At 47.3% G+C, this 15,571-nt stretch overlaps 1 protein-coding gene across 4 annotated transcripts; it reads left to right on the forward strand.

Annotated features, from left to right (window-relative positions):
* VEZF1 (vascular endothelial zinc finger 1) lies at positions 3,731–13,202 on the forward strand. Of its 4 annotated transcripts, XM_021415450.1 has the most exons (6): positions 4,153–5,024; positions 5,496–5,559; positions 6,526–6,709; positions 7,524–7,739; positions 9,916–9,960; positions 10,292–13,202. In XM_021415450.1, exons 1-6 carry the CDS (start codon positions 4,168–4,170, stop codon positions 10,717–10,719), a joined length of 1,794 nt encoding a protein of 597 aa, XP_021271125.1. In that variant the 5' UTR covers positions 4,153–4,167; the 3' UTR covers positions 10,720–13,202. The 4 variants fall into 4 exon arrangements, with proteins under 4 accessions (XP_021271128.1, XP_021271127.1, XP_021271125.1 ...); XM_021415452.1 differs by having other exon boundaries at positions 4,066–5,024; positions 9,916–10,434; XM_021415451.1 differs by lacking the exon at positions 9,916–9,960.

Here is a 15,571-nt window from a genome sequence, read left to right on the forward strand (position 1 = left end):
CTGGCCTCCCTCCTTCCCTCCTTCCCTCCCTCCCTCCTCTCCTCCGCTTTCCTCTCCTTTTCTCCTCCTCTATCCCTGCTACTTTTTCCCCGTCTTTATTTTTTTCCCTTTTTTCCCCTTGTTTTTTTTTTTTTTTTTTTGTTGTGTGCGTGTGTGTATATGTGTGGGTGGGGGGGGGAGCAGCCCCGCCGTTATCACGCGGATTATCCCCTTTCCCGCTGTTATTTTTATCTTTATTCGAGTTTTTCTCCCCCCGCCGTCCCCCCCGCTCCCCGCCAAAAGGACGCGCACGGCGCAGCCTCCGCCACGGCCGCTAATCCCCCCGGCCCCGGCTCGGGCCGCGTGCCGCCTCCGAGGGCACCGGGACCGGGAGCAGCGCTGCCCTCCCGCCGCCGTTCGCCCCTTGCTGCCCGCGGAGGGCTCGGCCCCGGAGCGCCGCCGTGGTGCGGTGCCGCGGACGATGCGCGGTGCCGAGCCCCGGTCGGGCTTTGTCAGCCGCATCCCCGCTCTCCCGCACGCCGCGCTGTTGTTTTTTTTTTTCTTTTTTTCTTTTTTTTCTTTTTTCTTTTTTTTTTTTTTGCCGCCTCCTGCTCTTTGGTAAGCGTAAAAGGTGATAAAAGCGCATAACGGCGGCAGCGTCGCAAAAAGGGGAATTAAATAAATCCGCGCGCATCATCGTCCTCCGGGCAGAGCGCTCCCGGCGGTGCGCGGGGCCGTGCCCGCCCCGCTCCGAGCTCTTCCCGGCGCCGTGCCCTCGGCCGCCGTTCTGCGGGAGAGCCGCCCCTGGGCGGTGCGGGGCGGTGCGGGGCGGCCGCAGGCTCCCCGGGAGCTCCGGGCCGTACCCCGGAGCGTGTCCGTGCGGCCGCTCGCTGCTCGCTGCCGCTTTTCGGGCGGGTGCTGTGATCTCGAGCAGCGGTGACGCGCTCTGATGTAGCGGAGGGTTTTGCCGCTTTAGTTAGCAGCCAGCAGTCCGCTTGCCCGGCGCACCCCGTGATGCGCAGCCTGGAAGCATCCTCACCCAACTTTGGCCTGGGAGTTTTCCTCCGATTTTTTTTCTTCCCCCCCACAAATAATAAAGCCTTCAGACCTCCTAATAAATGCTGCAACCTCCTAATAAATGCTGCATATTGTTTCTGGAGTCGTTTTGTTAAAACCGAGGACTTAGGATGTGAGCATCCTAACGCACCCCGCAGAAACAAGCACCGTGAAGTGCTTCTCTTCTTTCCGTTCTTTTCTTCTTTCCATCCTTAGGCTTTTCTTCTTTCCGCTCTCACGTTGGCTCAAATGAGCGACAGAAAGCAGCTTTTAACCCCGTCCCCGCTGTCAGTTAAATAACAAACACAATGGAACAAGCATGCACCAATTCTTTTTCAGGGACTTTTATTAAGGTACTTTCCAGGTTTCTAAAGGAAGGTTTAACTCGCAATGTAAGTTAGTTTACAACTGTAACTTGTAGCAAAATGTTTCCAGAGAGGGTTTCCATGGGTCAGCCCCAGCCCGCAGTGGGACTGTAGCAGGAGCGGCTCTTCCCGGGGAGCTGGGGCTGCTCCAGGCGCTGTTCTGCTGGCGCGTGGCTCCTAGCGCAGTGGGTACGGTCCTGAATGATCCGTCCTTGTGATTTTGAAACCCACTCTGAGTATCAGCCCGGAAAGCGAAAGTTGTATCTGCTCCTGTTGGAGGACTCATCCATCAAACAGGGTATGCGAGATATGACTCACGCTAATTTGTTGCTTTCACATTAAGGCTCGAGCGCAAAAATCTCTTTGCCTCTGGCGCTGGAAGTTCGCGGTGCCGCGTCTTGCAGCCCCGTGTCACCGAGGCTGTTTGTTTGCTGTCCCCCTGGAAAGGAGGATTTCCTGACAGAAGGGGCTGTTCTGCCCCAGAGCTGTCCCGCGCAGTCAGAACGCGGCAGTGCCGCTAACGCTGGGAAGAGCGAAGCGCTCCGTGCCCGCGCAGCGCAGCCTTGCGAGAGGCCTCTGTGCAGCAGGTGCCGGGTTAAAAGCTGCTCCTTTGAGAAGGGCCCTAAGGGCGGCAGCGCTGTGTGCCGGGGCTGCTTGGGAAGAAGCGGCGCTGCTCGCCGGGCCGGGCGCTGGGAGCGCTTACGTAAGCGGCGGCCCCGCAGCACGCGGCCTTATGAATATACATTGGTCTGTGGCCAGCGACTGTGTCCCTGCGGTGGGAAGGAGTGCCTCGGTGCTCTGAGCGCGGATGATATTGTAAGGCTTAAAAATAACCATAAACTGCGCGAGTTTGAACCCGGTCCAGAGGATTTGGGCTCCTATTATCCGATCTGCTAGCTCTGCCGTTGAAACCGTATCTCGGGAGCTATCCTTAGGTGCTCTTAAATGCCTCCTGCTGCAGTTAACAACGTTGGTGAATGCTTATTTAAAGTTGGCTGTTAAACGTGGCAGGTTTTTTTTACTCCAATTAAAGTTGTATTTGAGTACGCAGCTCGCTTAGTATTGCGCTTTCGATGCGTGTTGCACCTATCCTTTCTTAACGCAATGGAGATGTCCCATTGCATGGCAAACCCGTGGTGGAAATGCGCACTGTCCTCGGGCCGGGCAGGAGCTGGGTGGTGAGGATGCGTGCGGCGCTGGTCGGGCAGCGCGGCCGCCGGGACAGCCCTGTGCTTGGCTCTGTGGGGATCCCTCTGCACGCGGCCCTGCCGCCGCTCTTTGCGGTGCTGCAGCGGTGACGTGCGGGCACCCGGTGCATCCCGTGCTTCTCACGGCCGGGTGGGCTGTGCTGGCTCCTGACGGTTCCTGCAAGTCTGCTCTGCTGTTATCGTACCGAACCCACAAACTATTTTCCTGTCAGATAGGCTCGGAGTGTTATGGAGCACGTATTCCTTCCCACGTGGCTCGGTGTTTGCGTCCACTGGTGGCTTTTATCCAAAGGCCGCCGGCCCCGCGCCGCGAGGAGTGAGCAGAGCAGGGAGCAGGGCGGGGGTGTGCAGGGCCGGGAGCCGCTGCCGGGGAGTGCTGCCTGCCAGGGGTTCCCTGCGAGAGCTCCCCGCAGGGAGCACGGTGTGCGGCAGGAGAAGGCCCCGTGCGCTTCTGGAAACGCTGCCTTCTCGTAAGGGCACCGTGAGTTTGATTTGTGTGCTGAGTGTTAGCTAGGCTGTGCTCTCTAAAGCTGTCCGTCCACAGCCAAACAAAAGCAGATGCATGGGGGCTGCCGTGCCCAGCCTTGAGTCGTGAAAGCATCGCGTGTTGCTTCGGGAAGAAAGCTGTAGGGAAGGAGCCCCAGAGGGCTGTGGCACTGAGCTCACGCCAAGTGCGAGTTCCCCAGGCTCGCCTTCAGACCGGGCAAACTGCTAATGCCCAGGCTGATCTGAAACTGCTCTGATGAGACCGAGATGCATCTTGAATACAGATGCGCTTAAACTGGCTTAAGGTGCTAGAGTGATTTATTTTAATGCTCCATTAGGCTGAATTGCTCTGTGTGGTTTCTAAACCACTTTAAATTTGTATCTGCTCGGGCTTTGTCCCCGTCGGATGGGTGAGGTTTAATGCTGGTGTTTTCTGCCTTAGGATGAACAGCACTGGGTGCACGGGGGCTGCGGCTCGGCCGAGGGCCGCCTGCCATGGCACAGTGCCGAGTGCCCCTCTGCCTTCCGTCCCTCACGGCCGCCGGGCGCTGCTTTCCTTCAGCCTCGAGCTCTCCCCGTGCCCGTGCCCTGCGCAGTCTCCGGTCCCCGATAGTTCCCAGCTGTGCGGGGCGGTGGGCAGCGTGCGGGCGCTGCCGGGTTGTGCAGCTCCGGGCCGGGTTGCTGTGGTTGCAGTGCTCGCGCGCTGGTATGAACGCGTTGTTTGCACAGGATGGGTTATCTCAGCTCGGCTCCGGGCAGCTGCAGCCTAATCCCCGGCGCGCAGCGAGCTGGGTGTAAGTGGGAAGGTGGGGCGGGATTTTGCAACTCCGACGGTGCGCTCAGAAGCTCCAAAGATAGTCCTGCTGGGGCACCTGATACGATCTTTAGTAAAACGAGTTATCTGCTATGTAAAGATCAAGCGATATGGCAGTAAAAGATCTGACGGGCGCCTCGTTGTTTTCCACAAGAAATGTTGCCCTCCGGAAACTTAATAACGATTTGATTGCTCCGGTGTGTGCCTTGCTGCGCTCGCTCACCGCAGACTCTGCGCTGTGTCTGCATTCGAAGCGCGTATGAGTTACCCTGTTCGAAACCAAACTTACGTAACCTCCTCTGGTCGGCGCTTCGCCGGCCTTCGGTCTAACATTTGCTTTCCTGTAGTGTGTAAATGTTCTCACCGGGTCAGAGGGAGCGGCCCTCCCTGGAACTTAAGTGTGACTGTTTGGTTTCAGGCACACGAAGCCTCCCATCACCAACAGCAGGCAGCGCAGAACAGCTTGTTGCCTCTCCTGAGCTCTGCTGTAGAGCCACCCGATCAGAAGCCGATTCTGCCCTTACCGATAACGCAGAAACCTCAGCCCGCACCAGAAACATTAAAGGATGCTATTGTTGGGATTAAAAAGGAAAAACCTAAAACCTCCTTTGTGTGCACTTACTGCAGCAAGGCTTTCAGGGACAGCTACCATTTGAGGCGCCACGAGTCCTGCCACACGGGGATAAAATTGGTGTCACGGCCAAAGAAAACTCCCACCACAATGGTGCCCCTTATCTCCACCATCGCCGGTGACAACAGCCGAAGCTCCTTGGTGTCCACCATCGCGGGCATCCTGTCCACGGTCACTACGTCTTCCTCCGCCACCAACCCCAGCAGCAGCGCCGGTGCCACGGCCATGGCAGTGACGCAGACGGTGAAGAAGCCCAGCAAACCCGTCAAGAAGAACCACGCCTGCGAGATGTGCGGGAAGGCCTTCAGGGACGTGTACCACCTCAACCGGCACAAGCTGTCCCACTCGGATGAAAAACCCTTCGAATGTCCGATTTGCAATCAGCGCTTCAAGAGAAAGGATCGCATGACCTACCACGTGAGGTCTCACGAGGGTGGCATCACGAAACCGTACACCTGTGGTGTTTGTGGAAAAGGCTTCTCGAGGTACCATGTAGAAAACCCCAGGCGAGCTCAAGTATTGGCTTTTCATAACCAAGAGGGGTTAAGCTGTGGTAGCGAGGGGTGGGAGAGGGGCAAGGGGACAAAGAGCCGTGCTCAGCTCCGGGGCGCGGGCGGGCAGCGAGCCGTCGCTTTTAGTGACAATGTTTTGACATGGTTTCCTGACCTTGGACACGTTGGTGTTGCTGTCGCCCTGCCCCTCAGCAAGGTGTGCCCTAGGGCTGTTGGTCTGTCACCTTCACACGAGGTGCTGCCCATTCTGGGTGTGTAAGAAGAACTAAGTTTTACCCTGCGGGTTGGGGCTCCTCTGCATTACTGCAGCTAGAAGTCAGTGTGTAGGTGGGGGGGGTGGGCTGCAGGGGGCTGCGGCACGCTGCTCATTACTGTTAGCCGGCACATCATTGCTATGTATTTGTAACAGTGCGCGTTTTCTTTCCTGTTCCTCTCTTTTTGCAGGCCTGATCATTTAAGCTGTCACGTTAAACATGTTCACTCAACAGAGAGACCCTTCAAATGCCAAGTAAGGGCTACCATTATTTATTAAGAACAATATATCATTGTATAGTTAGAATCTCAGGGGAATAATCGTTGCAGAACCACATTTGCTCTTGGACTTTTCTGTGGAATGCAAGTTGGGGAATAAAGTCTCATCTGCACTACTTAGCAGCTGCGTGGCAGCAGTTTGAAAGGCTGCAGGGGCTGCTCCCGCAGGAAGATGAGAGGCTTCTTGCTTTCCTGGAGAACAACAGAGCTGTTTCATGATGCGCTCAGCTTAGCAGCAGGATTGTAACAGTGTCCTCAGCTCAGCGCTTGTTACTGCAGTCATGTGTGCAGTGTGTTTCTCAGTATATCCCTTAAAAACGCACTGCAATAGCTGATTCTGGATGCGTTGTTTTGCTGGAACGTGAAAGCACGTTGCCGTTAGTTGGTGACTTAGTGTAAGAGAAATAACCTGAATACCTTTGAACAATTAACTGTTTTGCTTGGAATATATCTGCATGTTCCAACCTGTGTTTTGGTGACTCATCGTATGAAATGGAAGTTTTGTGTAAAAAGAATGGCTTTAGGAAAAGGTTTCGTTTCCCTGTTCTGATTTGATTGGAAGCAGAGGCAACTGAACAATATAGCTTTGTGTAATAAAATGGTATCAGGTACCAACTGTGCCTGTTGTAGGTGGGTTCTTGTAAGCCACCTCTTGCTTTGTCAGGTAAGGCAACCCACTGCTTTAGGACAGCTCAAGTAGTGGAGAGTACCATTTTTGTCCTAGTTGTCTCTGAAGCCAACTTCCATGAAGCTCCTGGGTAACGCTGAGCTCTGCTCAGCAGCTTGATTTTGGTCTCTCTGTAAATGGAAGCAAAACTTGAGGTAGTTAGTATGCCTAAGACACTTTTGCACCTAGAAAGTGGAACAGGTTTGCAGTGGGCATGCAATTCATACTGTAATGATACTGCCTGCGCTTGGAGTCTAACTGTTGTCCTTCATATAGACGTGCACTGCTGCCTTTGCCACCAAAGACAGACTGCGGACACACATGGTGCGCCATGAAGGAAAGGTATCGTGTAATATCTGTGGTAAACTTCTGAGTGCAGCATATATCACCAGCCACTTAAAGACACACGGGCAGAGCCAAAGTATCAACTGTAATACCTGTAAACAAGGCATCAATAAAAGTAGGTGAACGTTTTAAAAGCATTTCTAATACCAATGTGTTTGCAAAGGGAATTGCCTTTGATTACATTAAAATGCAAGAACATACCCATCTCTGTGGGTATTCACACCTATTAAAAATAGATATTTCATAACAGGTTCTTCTGTAGCTCAAGAAATTGGCATATGTGCAATTGGTTTGCTGCTAGACTGTGCTGTTGGGAATGTCTAAAATGCCTGATTGTTGAGCTTGGAAATTTGGATGTGAGATATTTTTCGAGGTGTAGGGTTGCAGCTCTGGCTTTGTAAGTCAGTTCAGCGGTGCTAAGCCAGTTCATCCGAGGCATTTACAGCAGTTGGTAGAGGTGGAAATGATGAGCTGTAATGTGGCCAGGGGGAAGTAACGTGCTGTTCTGTGATGTGAAGGTAAACTGAAAATTTGAAGTCATGCTTGGAATAAAAAGTAAAAAGGCCTTTAGGAAAAAAAATGGAACTGAAGTTTAAAAAAACTGGAACCCGCTAACCAGCTTTTGAGTTCTAGAGACTTGCTGTGGTCTTTTATTTCAGTCTTCCTAAAATACAAATAAAATAATGGGAAAGGAGGTTCATTTTTGGCAGAAAAAAAACAGATGTTCCTGGTTTGCATTTTGTTTTAAATGTTGGAAAAGTACTTTTATAATAGAGAGAATTAATTATATGGTTTTAAGCACCTCTGTGATTTTTTGCTCCTGGAATCCTGCGAGATTCCACACTCTTTTTGGAAGAAACCTTTGTCGTCTCAGCAGAAAACAGAGTAACTTTTCAAGGTGAATTTGTGTTCTTACTTAATTGGCATAGCATGCATGAGTGAAGAGACCAGCAATCAGAAGCAGCAGCAGCAGCAGCAACAGCAGCAGCAGCAGCAACAACAACAACAACAACAGCAACAGCAGCAGCAGCAACAGCAACAACAGCAGCAGCAACAGCAGCAGCAGCAGCATGTAACAAGTTGGCCTGGAAAGCAGGTAGAGACCTTGAGATTGTGGGAAGAGGCCGTCAAAGCAAGGAAGAAAGGTAAAATGGAACAATACTTACCGTCTTGGTTTTATAAGATAGTGGAGTTTATGGTTATATAGGGAGTTTAAGGAGTCAGAAAAGAGTGGTAGATGAGAATTCCATTCTCAAAGTTAGAAGGTACAGCTGAAAATGAGCAGGAGGATATCATTACCAAAATTAAGCTCGTAAACCATCTCTTATTGCTTACTTCCCATTGGTCTCTGTGCTTAAATGTGTATGTAGCAGTCATCAATTACAAAGGGATGTTTGTATCTGCTCCAAGGCAAGAGTGTGTTTTTCGACTTGCATGTGGTTTTGAGCTGTGTTTATGTATATTTACCAGTTGTTAACTTGTGTGCATATATATATTTATATGTATATATATACACACATGCAACACCTCCGTCTTTGCATCATCGTCAGCTTGCATGTGAATGCTTTCTGCGTCCCGTCCAGCCTTTCTCTCCTGACTTATTCATTTCACTTTATCCATAGCTTGATTGTATTGCATGAAGTTTTCTGGAACTCATGGAACTTACTCTTCCATCTCTTTTTTTTTTTTTAATTACAAAATTAACTGATATATGATAGTGCTTTTCATTATTGCTAGCACCCAGCTTACACGTGCCTGTCCCACTGTCACCAACTTGAATAGCTTCCTTTTGTTGGTCAGTGCGTCAGCTTTGTTGAGAATAGATTGCTTCAGCTTAGTGTCTTGTTTGGTGTACAATAGTTCAAAGCTTCCTGCTACTGCCAGCTTATTCTTTTTGCAACAGTTTGCTTTCTAATGCCTGTCATTGACTCTTGTAGATTACATGTTTTAGAAGAAATTCTTAGTAACCACTTACTGCTTTTCACTGGCTGTTTTTAGTAATAAATGTTCTCAACTCACCTTTTTTTCTTTTTCTCCTAAACTTCCTTTCAGTTTCTTCACTCTTTTCTAGGTCATATTTGTGTATTAGGCTGCTAGCTCCTTTCTCCTTCACTCTTATTCCAATTGAGTTGAATCCTATGATTTGACAGTTTAGAAACAGCTTATTCATGTTAAAACGTAGCAATAGCAGGCATTAAATATGGTCAGGCCGCTAAGTGGATAAAGCAAAGGGGTGCTGGATTTAGAAAATCAGAGTAACCTTCTTCTGCCTGTTCCTTCCTATGTCTTGTTTCCTTTCCCTCCCTTTCTTATTGCCATTATGAGTATGCTGTAACAGAATCTGCTTTTGGGCAGACTGGTGGGTGGGGGAGGAGGGTGGGAAGAAATATTGTGAGATGGATGATAGTTGTTTAATTAACTGAGCTGGGGAAGGGGCACGGGTGGGCTGTTTTCTTTGTGTGTTACTGCGCTTGGAGGGCGAAGCTAGGCCAGCCAGTGTCATGCCTATGTGCTGCTCTTCTCATGCCAGTTCTCCTGCGCTAGTGCCACCTGTTACATTGGCTTTGCAACAATATATGGGATTTTTTTTAGTCTAATGCTATTTATTTTCACAAATTTTTTTTTGTTTGTTTTTTTTTACTCTTTTTCCCTTCCCTCCCACCCCTCCTAGATATGGACTTTGAAGAACCAACAGTAACCCTTGAATGGGGCTAATGTTGCTTTCAAAGTTAACTCTGTCTTGGTACATTTGTATTGCCCGAGTGGCAAGAGTGGACTCTTTGCTCCTGGCTTGCCTCCTGACACGTGGGTGTAGACTGAGCTTGGTGTCCTACCCTACAAATGTGGAATAAGACACGGCTTAGACGTGCTGTAACCTTGACCTAGAATATATTTTTGTCGGTTTCTCTAGCAGCCACCCCCTTCCTTCACCCACGGCCATCGGCTCGCTTCTGTTTTTGGAGCCTCCTAATGTGGGCAGCCGGCAGGTGGTGCTGATGCCCAGCGATCCCCGTGCTGCAGCCCGGCAGTGCCCAGCGCCGGGCACTGGCCTCCTGGCTCTTCCTTGCCTGGCGCTTAATTCCTGCTTGCTGCCAAACAGAGTAACGCAGACCTTGGTGCGGGGCGGTAGCTTGTGTGAGAGCTGAGGAGGCGGTGGGGTTGGAGGCTCTCCGGACTGGGTAGCCTTGGAAATGGCTCAGTAGAAGTGCCGCGATCGGTGGAACAGCTTAGTAGAAATCATTAAGTCTGAAGTAAGCAGGTAAATATTGCAATGAGCTTTGCTTATCAGTCCCTAATAACGACTTTTTAAAACCTTCACAGAATGTCAGTTCACCTTTGAGAAGGCTATAGAGTACGTACCATTCGGTATGTACACTCTCTCCTCTATTTATAATGTTCCTCTCGGGAGGATTTTTTGATTGTACGATTCTGTTTTTATGAACATCGAAACCCTCTTTATGAGACAACCTCGTTTGATTTCCCAGGAAAAAATACTGAAATGAAGTGCATGAGAGTTTGTATTTCTTGTAGGCTATAGAATGTTAACAGTTTTAACTTAATAATAATTCCTAACAGAAAATGATTCCAGAATTTGTACCTGTACTTGTTTGATTTTTGTTTTTGTTTTTGTTTTTAAATCTCGTCCATGGTTTTTTATGTGTTAAAAACTTTTTGTCTTTTTATGTCTCATTTTTAGAAGCTGCTAACTTGTGCCAAACCTCCACTGCTGCTACTACGCCTGTGACTCTTACTACTCCATTCAATATAACGTCCTCTGTGGCTTCTGGGACTATCACAAACCCAGTCACAGTGGCAGCTGCAATGAGCATGAGAAGTCCAGTAAATGTATCAAGTGCAGTTAATATATCCAGTCCGATGAACCTAGGGCATCCTGTAACTATAACAAGTCCATTATCCATGACATCTCCATTAACGCTCACCACACCAGTCAATCTTCCCACCCCAGTAACCGCTCCAGTGAATATAGCGCACCCAGTCACTATCACGTCTCCCATGAACCTCCCCACACCGATGACGTTAGCTGGTCCCTTAAATATAGCGATGAGACCAGTAGAGAGCATGCCTTTCCTGCCCCAGGCCTTGCCCACGTCTCCTCCCTGGTAAAGAATTTCTCAACAGTATTAAAAGGATTGAAATGGAATCCTTACCAGCAGTTCTTTTTTGGGGTTTGTTTGCTTGTTTTGTTTTGGTTTTGTTTGTTTTTTGTTCTTCTTTTTCCCCTCCCCCTCCTCCCCCCTTTTTTTTTTTTAAATTAATAATAAATTCAATCTAAGGCACCGTGGTAACACGCACCGTCAGAGAGCGTAGTAGCATCTTCCCCTGTTGATTTGGCTCGTGTGGTTCAATCTTGAGTTTCACTGGAGCACTTCATTTAACGTGAGTTTTACCTTTTAGCTGACTGATGACGAATTAGAGCAGATACGTATTTGCCAGAGGTTTTTCGTTGTTTTTTTTTTAAGGAAGTCATTAAAAACCAGGTCTATGTTTTATCCCCCAAATAACTTAGAAAATTATTTTAATCTAAACACTAGCGAAGACCCCCTTTGTATTGTTAAGAGGGCAGATGGCTAACTGTAACTTGCCAGTCCTTAGGTCCATTTTTTTGGGCTAGTGTAGAATCTTTGTCTGTGTTGATGTTTTTTTTTTTTGTTTTGTTTTGTTTTTGTTTTTGTTTTTTTTTTTTAATGAGTAAATGAATTACAATGTTGTCATTTAAAAAAAAATGCATTTTGGATGAAATATGCATTTTACCTTTGGGAATATGATAATTTCAGGCAGCATTCCCTATGGGAAAGGTGATACCAGCTCTGATATGCAAAGCATATGATAACTTATCATTCTAACTTCAACATATAATAGGGATTGTGACCTGATATTTGGAGATGTAAATATTACCCAACATATTACCCTAAGGGAATATAGCATTGTAGTCAACATTTTTAAAAAAAACAAACTGTTATTGTTTGGCGAGAAACAGCCGTGGCTGACAGAAGAGGAGTCGAAATGTATGTAAGCATGGTCTCTGAACAGTCAGACCCCTATGGGACTCTTACCTAGGAGCAAAAGGAGTGCTTTGAAACTTAAGAAACATTGCTTTAAGCTGGAAGATTCTGGAGGCACTGGGTGTGATTTTTATGCCCTCTGCCTCCCAATCAGAACCTGCTGGTGTTACAGCAGGGGACAGACGTGTTAGTTGTTCACTAGAAGTTTTGTCTTATATTAAATTGTATACAGTTTTTATTCTAACCACTAACTAGGTAGGATGCCCCTTCAGGACAAGCAGAGAGCATCTTTTAATTTCTCCCCTATTTCTTAATCAAGTGTTGTGCAAATCTGTTCAACTTTGTAAATATTTGCAAACATCATCATTTTTACGTTATTCTTCTATTGTGTTAACACATTTCTATCAATTTGTGGGAGTTCTGGGGTGATGGCCTGAACTATCTAGCCCAGAACTTCTCTACAAATGGTCACACATGTTTAAGCTACATGTGCTTTTTATTTCTTAACCTGTTTATCTGTACATAACGTAGAAAGCAAAGTCTAGGGAAACAGATATACTTTTTAGACTATCATGTCACATATTCACATTTTTAAAACTTTGTTTAAAAAAAAAAAACAAAAAAAAACCCACCCTAAAACCAAGACTCTACATTAAAAAAAAAAAAAAAAGAAAAAAAAATCATGAGTTGAGATGTTTTTATTTTAATGAAGCTGAAAGCTATGGAGATTAGCGTGTGCGCATTTTCACAGAGTGCTAGCAGGACTGACTAGTCAAAATGGACTGCTTCCGTTCTACCCTGCCGTGTCAGTACAAGCAGTGATTGCCAGACTTCTGGGTCAGGTGACAGGTATCTGTATCATTACGTGAAACTGTTCTAGGGGCTTGGACTACATAGTAAAACAAAAACAACAAAAAAAAAAAATAGAGCTTAGTGTAAAATAATTTTATAAATGATCTTTTGTACTTTAGGACATCAAATTGTACAACTTTTGTATATATAAAAGCTTAGGAACTTTCTGTTTAGCAGAAAGGAAACACATTCCTACACTTTTAATGTATATGTTTGTTATAATGTCCATGTAAACATATGCCCTATGTTTGTGCCTTTTAATTAGTTTGTCTCAATAAACAAAAATGTAGAGAAGAATATGTAGCTATGACTTTGTTACCACTGTTCTTACTCCAGATGTATAGACGTCTTCGTTTTTGCACTGTGTAGAGCGTTGCGTGCAGACAGCTGCATGACTTAGGCTGATACGGCCAACATGAGGCATGTGAGTTGAATGCACCCCAGCAAAAAATCTTCCTCCCTTAGTGTAGAGCAGCCCGTGCTGATGGGCCTTGCATGTTGGGTTGTGTAGTTTCCAAGCCATCTCTGTTACCCACCGCAGTGATACCATCTTGCACCAGTTTTACGTAGTAGGTATGGCATTCTGGATCTGGGTAAACTGCAGAGATGACCCTTAGATGAAGTTTGGGTGTCCCTGAGCTTGAAAAACAAAAGCATTAAAAGCCAATGTGAAAATGTGTACTAGAAGTGGTTATCTATGAATTACTTACAATAAACAGGTGTGAGACTTAATTGTATGTTGTCAATTACTATAGTATTGACAGGGGATCCATCGTCCCGCCAGCGTGCCCTGCTGGTGTTACTTTTATCCCGGCAGAGTAGCAGTAGAATAAACACATTAAACACTGGCACGGAAATTTTTCAATGTACCAGAGACTTCCCCAACCACTCACCGCGGTGCTCTTAGCACTGGATAGGAAAAGGGCTGTTTCCTTTTTATTTTATGTTGGTTCTGCTCAAATGTACCTGGTTTATGTCCACAAAGCTGCATTAGCTAATTGTCAACCTGTTTCATTCGTACTTGGGTAAACATTTGCTTTGTACTGTGCATAACTGGTTCCGAGGTGTGCTCCTCAGCTGTCTCAATGCAGACATTAATTTCACTTGTAATACCATCATACGAAATACATCAAGCTGTTTTCTGACAAACCGAAGCCGCCTGGTCAAGTAGCCTGTACCCTGTGCCTTGTGATAATGGTTCGCCCGCAGCACCGACGGCTGCAGGCGGGAGGCACGCGTGGCCACAGCAGCGCGAGCGATTGGTGTGGCAACTCGTGTCCCCTCGGCAATGGGAAATGAAGGCTCTCAGAAAACCGTAGATGTGAAGAACAGATGCTCCCGTTACACCGAGCGTTTCTGTGCAGCTGATGCGCTTAGCCTAGTTTATTTCACGGAAACTTTTAAGCTGGATCTCGTCCAACGCCCAGGGAAGCAGATCGCTTCTGTTGATTTCAGTTGGTTATTACATCGAGTCCATTCAGGTCTCCGATTGCAAGTGGTTCAAAAGGGTTTTGGTTTTTTTTTTTTCCTTCTGACATTTTTATAAGCATTCGGTATTCGGGTAACGGCTTAGCACTGACCGCAAGTTTTATAAAACCGAATTTTGCTTTGGAAGGATTTGTGCTGCGGAAGGGCAGAGCAGTCAGCTCAGTGACACGAAAACACCTCTGCACATGGAGAGCTGCGGTGACGCTTTGGTGCTGGCTGGACGCTTCCGGGGAAGTGGGCCAGCAGGAAGTAAGTACCGCGGCACGGCTGCCAGAGCTGCCACCAGGCTGTGCCTGTGGCCTTCCCGAGGCCACTCTTCATTGCTTGGAGTCCCCACAACCTTCAGGGCGTGTTTGGGCTGAGGAGAGATGAGGGGTGGGCCTTCTGTGTCTTCCTCTTGTTGGGGAGTTACACCTGAGCGATGTAAGTTGGCAAGCTTTTTCTTCAGTCAAAGGTAGATCACAGGCAAGAGAGAAGAACGCACGTGCGGTATTCTCCTTGCGCGAGTTAAATTTTGTTTCCCATTGCATTTTTCCCCTCTTACAACGAGGGTCAGAAGAAGGGTTTCAGTGTCAGAAGAAGGTATCTGATGTCTGCATTTATCCCACAGAGGTTTAAAGAAAAACACCAAAGAGCAGTAAGCTGTTTTTGCTGAAACAATCCCACGTTACATAAAGGGGCAGGGGCTTGTGGGGATTAGCGTGTGGCATTAATGGTGCCGATAAGCCTTTGTATTTCTGTTCGCTCTTCGCTTACTTTTATTTTAGAAATGGTCACTGATACATGTTTTGAAAACTGCTGAAAACATTCAAGGCTGTTAGATTCTCAGCAAATAAAGAGGGAAAAATTGCATGTAAAGAACAGCCAGGTTTCTGAAAGCATCGCATATTCGGTTTGTTTTTAACCCTACTGCCTAGGATCCCTATATGGGAGCTGAGTTCTTGAAGAGCAGACCACAGTTGTTCAGTGCAGAGTCATTCTGCAAACTGCCTTGCTTCTTCGGTGCCTTAGACTATCCATCTCACAAACAGATTTAACAGTATTTCAAAAGGCAGCTATTAAAAGCACTTCACATTTGTAAATGCCTTTCAGATCTGTTTCTTTCTTAGTGCTTATGTGGACCTTCTAACCAGTGCTGCTTAGGATAAATAGTAAGTGTAAAAATAAATCATCTCCTCGCATTATTGTCAGGCAGAGGAAAACTTAAACTAAGTCCCTTTCTACCTATTACTGAATGCATCATGTTTATGCTTGCTGCTTATCCTTGATCTCTCACTCACAGCTCCCAGAACAGCAACTGAAGGGTGACACAGGAACTACGTGCTAACTTTTATGTCAAAAATAGCTTTCACCTTTAAATGCACGAGGCTCGGGGACTGTTTTCTAATTAGAAAAAGAATGCCTGAGCTTCTACTGTGAATCCATTTTACGGCTGTGTTAAAATCTGACTGTCAGCTCCTGGTTAAAATTTAGTGCTGAGGTCTTGACCTAGAAACAAACCTTTTTTGGTATTGGTTTGGAAAAAGTATTTCAGAGCTAAGAAAGACTCAGCCGTGCTGTCCAGCCAGCTCCCCCATCATGGCTGGCCGAGAGTTCTTGGTGGATCGTTTCTG

The sequence above is a fragment of the Numida meleagris genome, chromosome 18 (genome assembly GCF_002078875.1).
Source record: "Numida meleagris isolate 19003 breed g44 Domestic line chromosome 18, NumMel1.0, whole genome shotgun sequence".
NCBI lineage: Eukaryota > Metazoa > Chordata > Aves > Galliformes > Numididae > Numida > Numida meleagris.

Excerpts from the sequence above, each read along its gene's own strand:
- VEZF1 (XM_021415450.1), top strand. The coding sequence starts at position 4,168 with ATGAGTTACCCTGTTCGAAACCAAACTTACGTAACCTCCTCTGGTCGG. Across the intron at positions 5,025-5,495 it reads TGTGGAAAAGGCTTCTCGAG|GCCTGATCATTTAAGCTGTC; the intron begins GTACCATGTAGA and ends CTCTTTTTGCAG. Across the intron at positions 7,740-9,915 it reads CGTCAAAGCAAGGAAGAAAG|AATGTCAGTTCACCTTTGAG; the intron begins GTAAAATGGAAC and ends AAACCTTCACAG.